This window comes from Gossypium arboreum, chromosome 1 (assembly GCF_025698485.1).
Source record: "Gossypium arboreum isolate Shixiya-1 chromosome 1, ASM2569848v2, whole genome shotgun sequence".
Classification (NCBI taxonomy): domain Eukaryota; kingdom Viridiplantae; phylum Streptophyta; class Magnoliopsida; order Malvales; family Malvaceae; genus Gossypium; species Gossypium arboreum.
Genome location: NC_069070.1, coordinates 114,631,230 through 114,643,212, shown reverse-complemented (window position 1 = coordinate 114,643,212; position 11,983 = coordinate 114,631,230). Strand labels below are relative to the sequence as shown.

The 11,983-nt window shown below is 31.9% G+C and overlaps 1 protein-coding gene across 1 annotated transcript; it reads left to right on the top strand.

The window, feature by feature from the left end:
- Positions 1-8,018: 8,018 nt before the first annotated feature.
- Positions 8,019-11,015, top strand: LOC108481641 (uncharacterized). Its single transcript, XM_053019209.1, has 2 exons — positions 8,019-8,480; positions 8,526-11,015. Exons 1-2 carry the CDS (start codon positions 8,079-8,081, stop codon positions 10,872-10,874), a joined length of 2,751 nt encoding a protein of 916 aa, XP_052875169.1. The 5' UTR covers positions 8,019-8,078; the 3' UTR covers positions 10,875-11,015.
- Positions 11,016-11,983: the final 968 nt, after the last annotated feature.

Genomic DNA, 11,983 nt, shown 5'->3' with positions numbered 1-11,983 from the left:
CTATTTATCCTTCTATTATTTTTATATTTCTACGTATTGTATTTCTATTTATGTTTATTATTATTATTATTATTATTATTATTACTTTTTTGAACATATCATGTATTTTAGATTATTATCAATTTTAAATAATTTACATATATAATTTCTTTTAAACTATTATTCGTGTTATTTATTTTGAAATTTTATATGTATCTTTGTATTTTAAATTATTATATATATACATATTTTTTTAAAAAAATATTCTTATATATTATTTAGTTGTATCGTTTTATACGATAATTGTGTTAAATTCTCTTTATTATTTATTATAAACCTTTCTACTATTATTAATTTTAAAATTTCATATGTTATTTATATTAAACTTTTGTATATATCTTTTATATGTTAATGATTCTAAATTCTTTTATTGATATTTGTTTTGAACTTCCTATATATTACTTATTTTAAATTTTTTTATCTTAAAATTTTACTTTGGATTGCATTTATATATAAATTTTCATTTAAACTATTTTTGTACATTGTTTATTTTAAAATTTTCATTTATACATTATTTATTTTAAGCTCTTTTATATGTATTTGAAAGGATCCTTTTTTTATTTTACTTTGTGAATTATTTATCTTAATTTATTTAACATATTATTTATTTGAAATTTACTTTATATATTATGTTATTTCAAATTGTTTTATATTTTATTCATGTTAAATCTTTTTCATACGTCATTTATCTTGAACCATTCTTTGGTATTATGAGTTTTAAATCTCAATTATTTCATTTGTTATCAATTTTAAATTTTATCCTATTTACTTTGAATCATTTTTCGCATGTTATTTTACTTCGTTTGTCTTTGATTATTGATGGGTATTAAAAGTAATATACATTGTGAATATTGCCATTACATGTACTAAAAATTATTTATCTTCATATTGTGACATTCATTAATATTGTATCTAATTCGTGTTTCATTATTCCATGCTCTATTTTACACTTTTGTTTTACTTAGCTCAAATCATGTTGTGTAGTAAACCCCAACATATTTATCCAATTTAGATCGCTTTATTGTATTTCAAACAAAATAAGTGCATGCCTTCAAATGTTGTATTCACTATTAATAATATATTTCAAATAAGGCAATATTTCGCGTTTTAGGAAATTTGAGGAATCGTGCCCTAACTTACTGGGTTTTGATTTTCTTGTTAAATCTAGAAAGTCAAATATCCTTTTAGATTTCAAAATGCACAAGCTTTCGATAAAGATTAAAGGCAAACTTGCTCTCGACACGTCCTAACTTACTGGATACGACACCTTACTATCTTGGGACGAGTAAGCCTTTGATGCTCATTTCAACGTAGTTAGGCGTTTTGAAACGAACATTCATAAAAAGGGATCATATTCGAAATTCTTTTCGAGTTTTTAAATTTCGACATTAAGACATTAATTAATCAGTTAGGTACCAATTTTGGGCGTTACGAGGGTGCTAATCCTTCCTTGTACGTAACCGACTCCCGAACCCATTTTCTCAAAATTCGTAGACCAAAATCGTTGTTTTAAGTAAATCAAAATGTTTTATTAAAATGATCAAATTTCTAGGTAATCCGATCACACCTAAACAAAAAAGGATTGGTGGCGACTCCCAATTTTCGTTTTCATTTTCAAACCAAGATCGATCCCCCTTTTTTTAAAAAAATAATTTCGACACATAAAACGGTGAATAAAGATGAAGGGAACTTAGTACACCAACATTGGACCATAATAATTCGTGGGTTTCTTCAATTAATGTGGGCACATATTCCTTGAGCCAATGAGACCAATGTGGTTATGAAAAAAATTTTGGAGAATAAAAAATAGATACAATAGCTCTGGAATTAATGAAACAAACAGTGATGTTTAAACTCAAAAAAGAATTGAAGGTCATTATGGTCTCTAATTAAAAATGAAGGAAAGTGAAAATTCTTGAAAAGATTGAAGATGCACTTTGGGATTTGGATATTATTAAGCATGATTGTCCATTACTAAAAGAATGTGGGTGTATAAAATTTCTAAAATGTTGTTGGCTTATATTTTATGCATGGAAAGTAAAAAACTATGAATGAGATATTAGAATTTAAAAGTTCTAATTAAGAATAATGGTGATGATCAATGTGTATACATTCGAGATTGATGAGTAAAAAATTACATAATGAGATATTAGATATTTTAATTATTGCATAATCAAAAATGGGAAAAAAAAAGAAAAGATGTGGATGTTTAACAATTGACCATAACTTCAATGAATTTATTTGTGCAGAGAAGTTCATGATTTTATTAATAAAGGAGATACCGTTGTTTCTTTATATATTAAACGTTACATCTGTTTATGAAGTTGTGGGCTTTGTTTAACAAAATGGAATTATTGTATTTCATGAGATGAAAATTGTAATATCCTTCACATTTTTGAGAAGTGAACTGTGTCAATTCAGTATGACACGTGTTTGAAATTTTTAGGGAAGATAAAAATAGAAATATTGGTATTAGTGGAGCGGATAATTAGATATTATAGGAAACTAAAAACACTTTTGAATTTAGGAAATTTAAATTTAGGAGTGGACTAAATTGTAATTGTAATACCTCAAAAATCTTTACAGTAATATATTATCCTTGATATAATAAAATAAGGAAATAAAGTGATAAAAAGGGAAGTTTTGAGTTATGGCAACATTGGGAAGTAAATTATGATATCTTGATTCAGGAAAGGACTAAATTGTAAAAGTCAAAAAAGTTTTGTTGCCTAAGAGTACATACTCAAGACTTAAGGGGTTAAAGTGTAAATATGAAAAAGTTGAAGGACCAATAGTGTAAATATTTTAAGGGTAGAATGATCTAGAAACTAAGGAAAATGGATGAATTAGGACCAAATTGAATAAGTGAAGAACTATGAGGGACTAAATGTAATTTTACCAAATTAAATGATGACTCAAGGATGGAATTTTAAAAGATCATGAAGGGCAAAATGGTCAATTAAGTAAGAGAAAGAATTCTAGAATGTAATGATTATGTTGATGATAATTTTAAATTAATTAATTAGATAAATATTATTTTATTAATATTTTATGAGATATTTAATATTATTTTATTATTATTTATTTAGTATATAAGGAAAGAAAGATGAAGAATTTTCATCATCTTTCCTTTCCATGCAAACCAACGTGAGAAAGAGTAAGAAGAAAAGAAGTTTTCTTTCTTTACAATTTAGTCCTTTCACCAAAAATTCATTATTCTCACCTAAAATTGAAAGAATTTCCATAGCCATCAAGAGAGAAAGATAGCAAGGAGATGATGGGGAGCAAGAATATCAAGTTGGATTCAAGAAATAGAAGCTGGAAGAGAGAAAAATCAAGTTAAAGATTGAAGTTAATAAGAAAAGGTAAGAACATTAAGATTTCAATATATTTTTAAGTCTAATATTGTTGAAAAGTATGGAATTGATGTTAATGTAGAGTTTTCTTTTATATGGTTCCATGTTTTGATATATTAGTGAAGGAAATGAGAGAAAATAATGGGAAATATGGTAGAAAATGGAAATAAGAGTGTTATAAACTTGGTAATCAATATGTTACACTAAAGTAGTTTTAGACAGCAGTAATAGGCTAACTTTGAAAAATCACCAAAAATAATAGAAATTGAATTAGAAGCTAAGGGTGATATGTAATTAAAGCTTATTGAGTCTATTTTATATAAAATAAATAGAGAGAGTAAAGTAATTCTGTATTCTGAGATATTTATATTTTTGTGATACTAGTTCAGAATGATTTCAAGATCCCTTGTTCTGACTTGGAAAAATCACTAAAAATTATAGAAAAATAATTTTGTTACATACTTTATATGGTTAAATTCCTTAATGAGTCTATTTTATAAGAAACAAATTATAACATCATTTGAATTCTGTTTAAAGACATAATTAAACTTTAGTGAAGAGTGGTCAGAACTGTCAAATAGGAAAACAGGGGAGACTTTAATGAATAAACTGTACTAATTGTCTAAACCAAAAATTCTGAAAATTTAATGGTAAGAAGAAATTTGAGTCTAGTTTCAGGAAAAATTAACAGATCTTAATTTCGAGTTCTGTAGCTTAATATATAAATAATTTAGTGACTATGACGCAAATGGATAGTTTTGAATGTACATATAAGTAAATAGTGAAATTATTGATAATGTTACTTGTTGCATGTTATATGAATTAAGGATGTGGAATGGAGAGGAGGAGGAGGAAAATATGTATGAATATTCATCTAGCATGGCTAATTTGCATGTTTTAGGCTTAGGGACTAAATTGAATAAAAGTAAAACTTTATGGGCAATTTTGTAAAAATATCAGAAATGACTAAATTGCATGAAATAGATTATTTTATTATTTAAATTACAAAATTTAACGAAATTATCAATTTAGTTCAAGATTGGGGGAAAACATGTTTTAGGGATTAAATTGAAAAGTGTTGAAATTGTGAAAAATTTTGATATTTTATAGAATTCATGGACTGTTATCGATATGTATGATAATAATAGCTGGAAATAAGGATTAAATTGCAAGAATTTTATTTTCTTGACCCTAAGGATGAAATCGTCATTAATTAAAGTTTAGGGCAAAATGGTAATTTTGCTGGAGCATTAATTAAATGCATTAGAATATGAAATGAATGAAAATGATGACCAAATTTATTTATAAAGATCCGGACGACACAAATACGAGACTTGATCATGGAAAAGAAAATATATCAGAATAATGAAATCATAAACACGAACAATCAATGAGGTAAGTTCATGTAACTTGAATTATATTCATAAATGCTTGAAATGTATGTTATTGATGCGAATATAATTTGATTGTTCATTATATGAAAATTGATAAAATATTGATATATTTGATAAAAAAAGGGAAAAAAATTCCGATTGAATGAAAGGAAAATTCGATGGATCTCTTAGAAGGAATTGAAGTAAAAAGGATCTAGCCGGACGGGTGATCCTAACTCGATATAGCCCTCCGAAGAATATGTGGAAAATGGATTTAGCCGGACGGGTAATCCGAATTAGGGTCTGAATTTAGCTTTGGATTGGTAATTGAGATCCAAGCTCATTAGAGTAATTGTCGTTGCTAGGATTTAGCACGACCGGTAATCCCGACAATACTCTATGAGTTTATATTTGAGTGATTTAGCCTGACCGGTAATCCCATGTAAGAATGAGGTTCATGAGTGTGCTCTCGATATGAAATGTGTAAGACCATGGTTGAAAGATACCATGGCAACTTGATATGAACGTGTAAGACCATGGTTGAAAGATACCATGGCAACTCGATATGAAACGTGTAAGACCATGGTTGAAAGATACCATGGCAACGTGACATGAACGTGTAAGACCATGGTTGAAAGATACCATGGCAACGTGACGGGAAATGAATAAGACCATGGTTGAATGATACCATGGCAACATGACAGAAAATGAGTAAGACCATAGTTGAAAGACACTATGGCATCATGTCGAAGATAAATAAGATCGTGGAAGAGAAACGTCAAGATATCTGTTGAACAACCAATATTCAGGTAATATAACAAATGGTTAAATGAATTGGTTATACAAAATGGTAATGTGAAATGTTTACAGGAATTGGTCATATGGAAATAAATATACCTAAGATATAAGGAAATGATGGTGCATGAAATGTTGATATAATGAAATGAATGATATATGTTAAAGAAACGGTAAGAGAATGATATGTATCATGACATGTACATATGAGATTATCTTTTATATGTTAACATAAGGAAAATATGTAAGTTAAGACGAGTATTAAATTCAAATATGACATATTGAGAAAATAAGGATTTATATGAAATATGTGGAAGTACACTAACAAGTGTTGTTGTTGATGCTTAGGCAAGTGCCAAGCCATTGATTGAATGGTAATATATTTATTGATGCATTGAATTGATAAGTATTTAAGTGAATTTTTTTTAGTGATCTGCAAGTGGTAGTAATGCTCCGAAACCCTATTCTGGCAACGGATACGGGTTAGGGGCGTTACAGTAATAGTGTAAGAAGTATTGGACTGAAGTGAAAATTTTAAAAGTAAAAAATGATGAAATTAGATGAATGAGAAAAAGATAAGAACTTGGAGTGTAAATTGATCATGAAGTACATAGTGATGTGACAGTAATAATGATGATTAGATTTAATTTAATTAAAATATAGAAATTAATAGATGAAAAAATTAGTAGTGTAAACTGATTTCACTGTGGCAACATAATTTATTACATTAGCCGCTGCATCTAAAGAAGAATAATGATTAATAAACTTGCTTTACTATGTATCTTTATAGTTTAAGTCAATTTCACTTATTTTTATCTATTGCGATAACGAGGCTACTCTAGCAAAATCATATAGTTAATTATATAATGGAAAGTCTATACACATTAGATTAAGACATAGTTATGTCTAAAAATTAATTTCTGATGGAGTGATTACTATTAAGTATGTGACGTCAAGTGAAAATTTGGTGGATCCTTTGACAAAAAAATCTTGCTAGAGATATAGTCAACAAGAGCTCAAAAGGGATGAGACTCAAGCCCATTAATTAGAGTCACCCACGACGGAAACTCGATTCAACGCTTGATATAACGTCAAGTCTTGAGTTCAATGAGATAAAGTATATCATTAGTATGTGACTGTTAGTACTATAAATAAATCTATCCTAAGATTAAAGTGCTAGGTACTCGTAATGATAAGGGAATGATCAATAATGTACTCTTAATGGACCCATAACATAAATATGGTAGAGTGTTATAATTATGAGAACACTCTTAATGGGGTTTACCTATGTAAATGGAAGTGTGGCCGCTTCTAGAAGCTCAAAGGCTTGGTTCTGACAGCACGTATGAAAAGAGGACACAGACACATGACCATAATAGTGTCCTTGGATACTATGTATTGATTGATATTGAAATCATTGTGTAAAATGTGTTTGGTTAATCAAATGAAATAGTTGGTTCAAAACTTAGTCTACCATGTAATTTGGATTAACTTTAACATGTTTTCGCTAATTGAAGGTTCAATCGTAAGACACCTTTATTTATACAAATTGATTTCCAAGAATATCAAAATCTAAAATATTTTGAAAATGAGGGGAGATTGTTGGAATATTTTCAAATATTTATAGTGTTCCAATAACTATAAATGAATTGATGAAATTAATCAAAAGATAAATCTTTTGGTCATTGGTCAAAAGTTATATCATTTGATTTTTGAAAAAAATTATTCAAGCAATATTGTTTGAATAGTTAAATATAAAATGAATAATTATATATTTTTTAGAGACATTATTGTTTAGAAAAGATGCTTATTGAAAGACATCTCTATAAAGATAAATGAAAATTCCTATAAATAGGAATGAGTTTTCATTGTATCCTCGAGGAATTTTTTTGCACACCAAAAATAAGTGGGGGCGAATATAAATAGTGGTTTGATACACGTTTTGGAGCCTTGTCCTATTTTTTTCTTTTTTTGTTCGAGTTCCATTCATGTATTTGGGTGTTTTCTCACCGAAATTTTTGTACTAACACTTGTTTTGTCCAAAAGAAATTGTTTGATTTGGTCAACATCTAATCACTCAATGAGTCTATCGAATGTGGAGGATTAGTTACTAGACTCACTTCTTACATTAAAAAATAAAAAAAAAATCTAAATTTATAAATGATTTATGTTTCTCGTCCGCGAATGCAAGTAATTTAGGATGAGCTAGAGAAAATATTGTCATTTTCCATTTATTATTATACAATTTATGTCAACATTTAATAAGTTGCTTTCTAATCAATTCCAATGATACCTTCTCGGCATATATGCATATCAGTTTCAGAAATTAGAAAAATGTTTGTAGCAAATTGTCTCCACATGCAGTCTTTGTCCAATCTCTAATAAACAAACATTTCGGTTTTGGATGCTTCAACTATATAATTTATGTAAACTTGAAAATGACAAATTCAACAACAACGAAAAATCATTCACACATAAAAAAACTGATTGTTCCTTCTTTGGAATTACAGAGGCAATGAAACCTTCAATGTGTCTATGGCTATGTACACTCAAAATTTCCTTTCTTTGCTTTAATTTCTCAGTGAAGCCTGTCTCATCTGTTCTACACTCTTACTCTGATCATTGTTTTTCAATTGTCCCCGAGCCAGTCCCCAACTCCGAACCTCCCGGTTACGAGTTCGGTTCATTTGGTCCATCCCAATCTGGTTTTTACTACTCTGATGGAGATTTCAGAGTTGTTAGTTCAAACATAACCAGGCATACAAATTCATTCTCGTTTTACACCACTGCGGTGAGCCAAACAGATAAAGATGGTGTGTTTATGATCGAAGGAAGCTTCGAGCTCCAAAGTCCATTTGTTTTACAAAGCCTCTTATACGGAAGTGGATCATCAAAAGGTTCAGTTTCCACACCTCACGTACCGCCTACGGTTGCTGATTATAAGAATCCGTTTATTTTGAAGCTGCACGGCTTCTGGTACGAATCTTTGGGGGAACTTTGTATGGTTGGAACAGGTTCTTCATACTTGAAAGAAGGTACTCTGCTTACACCTGCAGCTGTTCTTAAGCTTCATAATATCAAGACTTCAAGTAGCATTACTAGTTTGATTACTGGCACTTTGGAGAGTTTGAGTCCTAGCAATGATAGTAATTATTTTGAACCAATCTCCATATTGTTGTTCCCACAATTGAACTACAAGTTTACCTTTGTGTCTGGAGATTCCACTGACGAGCTTTCCGATGGAAGTGATCCCGAAAAGAATTTACCGGTATATGATGTGTTGCGAGGAAGAACCTTTTGTTCAAAGTTCACAAGCCTTGTATTTAGAAATGTATATAATTTGCAGTATACAGGGTGCAGATCCAACAAGAAGTGTCTCCCTCGTGATGGGGTGATTGCAAATTTGCCCGGTTCTATGTCTTTAAGTGCTGTTGATTGTTCGGATGTTCTAAAGAGAGTTCAGATTTTGCTAACGTTTGATGATAATACCAAGCCTTCAAGGCATGAAAAGCGTTTTGATCCCAACACAACATTGATCGGAGAAGGAATATGGGATGATAAGAAGAATCAGTTGCATGTTTTGCTTTGTCGGTTTCTCGACATCACAAACTCTTGGTCTAATGCACATGTTGGGGATTGCACAACAAGGTTGAGCTTGAGGTTCCCTGCAATCTGGTCAATCAAAGAGACCAGTACCATAATGGGGCAAATTTGGACCAACAAAACTGTGGATGATTCAGGTTACTTTGAAAAAATTGTGTTTCAAAGTACTGAGAATCGGATCGACACTCTTTATAGATCAAAGTACGAATATACAGAACTTGACAGAGTAAGTAATTTATGCACGGAAAAGAAACTTGCAAGAAACAAGAGACAAAGGTACCCTAGTCCCAAATTTTCCGGGATGAGGTTCAGCATATCGGTTAAAAGTTCAAAAGGAAGGACTGGATGGGGTTTTGCAGATGCTCTGACCGTGAATAATCAGTTGTACATGCACACCCACCTTATGTTTGCTGCCATCAATGATGACTTCGAGAGGCTTACAAGGTGGGAACCTCAGGGCCGAGCCAACATTAGCTACATTATAGACATCAAATGGCACAATCCTCTGAAGTTAACTAACGAAGGTAGTGCATCTATTGCACTTGATGAGAAAATGGAGATCACTGCTGAAGGGATTTATGATGCTGACACAGGAGGCTTGTGTATGGTTGGCTGCAGAAAGATTTCATCGATTGATCAGTTTGGAAATGCTTCTATGGACTGTGACATTATTCTTAACTTTCAATTTGCTCCAGTAAAGGGGTTCAAGAACGAACGGTATATTCGGGGAAGAATCAGAAGCATACGAGAGAAATCTGATCTTCTTTATTTTCACCCTCTAGATGTGTCTTCTGTTGCTTACAGCAGGGAGCAAGCTAGGCATACCATTTGGACCATGGATCTTGAGATTGCCATGGTTGTAATATCTCAAACACTTGCATGTCTGTTTGTGAGATCTCAGCTCTATCATTCGAAAAGGCAGCCAAATAGACTCCCCTTTACTTCACTTGTGATGCTTGTGATCCTTACCCTGGGCCAACTGATTCCTCTGGTGCTTAACTATGAGGCCTTATTCCATCAAAAGAATGATCAGGGTACCGTGTTGTTTCAAACCGGCGGATGGCTCGAAGTAAATGAGGTAATCGTAAGGATAACTTCAATGGTAGCTTTCTTGTTGCAGCTCCGTATTCTCCAGCAAGCATTTTTGAGTAGATCGAACGACAGAAACGGAAAAGGCCTATGGTTTGCTGAGAAAATGAGCTTGCTTGTCACACTACCATTGTATCTTTATGGTGCATTCGTTGTTCTGCTTGCCGATAGGGCGAACTATAGATGCGACACTGTGTTGCTTCCCACTCGTCCAGTTGACTACTGGCAGCGTTCGACTTGGGATGACCTGAAATCATATGCAGGTTTAATCTCAGATGGTTTCCTTTTGCCCCAAATACTGTTCAATATATTCTCGAGCTCTAGAGAAAATGCACTTAGCCCCTCGTTTTATATCGGTACCAGTTTGGTTCGGTTGCTGCCGCATGCATATGATCTCTACTGTGACCACAGCTATGTTGAATACAAGGGAACATCAATTTACGCGAACCCTGCAAAGGATTTTTTCTCCACTGCATGGGATGTCATTATCCTTATTGGTGTTTTGCTGTTAGCTGCAATCATTTACTTGCAACAGCAATTTGGTGGTTGCTGCATTGTTCCAAAGAGATTTAGATGGCGGAAAAGCTATGAAAAAATCCAAGCGGTGGGCCAATCATAAGTCCCTCACAAGTTTAGTGCTTCATTTGGTGTGTATTTCCCAGTCAGTGTCTATCTACTATGTATGTACCCCAAGAAACTTGTGCTTTTGGTTCAAAAAATGTTTCCTAAAAATGTACTTTGATTCAAGAGTGTTAAGACATATCCAGCTAAATATCCCATCAAATCCCATTAGAGAGATACTCCGCCAAGCACCACGCTCGTCCATGATTAAGGTAATGCCAAGCTCAATCACTCTAGTGAGACCCCTATCATTCATAATTAACATGCTTTGTAATTCCATCACATCAAGTTACATCATTGAGGTAACCAGAAATCTACACTGCATATCCTAAGTGAACCTGCCAACCAAGAAAAGACATGTGGCCTACGCATATCTCCCTTGAATAAATCTCCAAAACTCGTGAAGAGAGAGAACAACATTATCAACTAACTTCTTCCCCTCTCCCCTCTAGCAATTCCTAAACCTCTCCTCTTCCGTGAACGCCATTTGCACCTCTCGACCCACTGTATGAACTGTCACCAAAGACACCCTATAGTTGCATCCCTTTATATTCCATCTTCCATTTATTATTATACAAATTATGTCAACATTTAATAAGTTTCCAGCAGAAAAGAGACAATGCAGGCCTGTTAAAGAAAAAAACTACTTGGGGAGATTTCTATGACATTCTGGACTTCTGATGCAGTCTTTATCCATTCTATGATAAACAAATATTTTGATTCTGGAAGCTGGAAACTTATAAATGACAAATTCAACAAAACTCATTTCTGATATATGTACCACAACTTCATTTACACTTCAAAAAACTGTTTGTTCCTGTTTTGAAATTACATAGGCGATGAGACCTTCAATACTTCAATGGCTATGTACGATCATTGTTCTCCGATTGTTCCTGAGTGAGGCCCCAATTCCAAACCTCCCATTTACGAGTTCGGTCCATTTACATAATAAATTATTATTATACAAATTATGTCAACATTTAATAAGTTTCCAGCAGAAAAGAGACAATGCAGGCCTGTTAAAGAAAAATATCTAATCGGGGAGATTCCAATGACTTTCTGGACTTTTGATGTAGTCTTTATCCATTCTATAATAAAAAAATATTT

What these genes read in the sequence shown, in the direction of transcription:
- LOC108481641 (XM_053019209.1), top strand. Translation starts at nt 8,079, where the DNA reads ATGAAACCTTCAATGTGTCTATGGCTATGTACACTCAAAATTTCCTTT. An exon ending in GTTCAGTTTCCACACCTCAC is followed by an intron (nt 8,481 to 8,525) that starts GTACCGCCTACG and finishes TTTATTTTGAAG; the next exon opens with CTGCACGGCTTCTGGTACGA.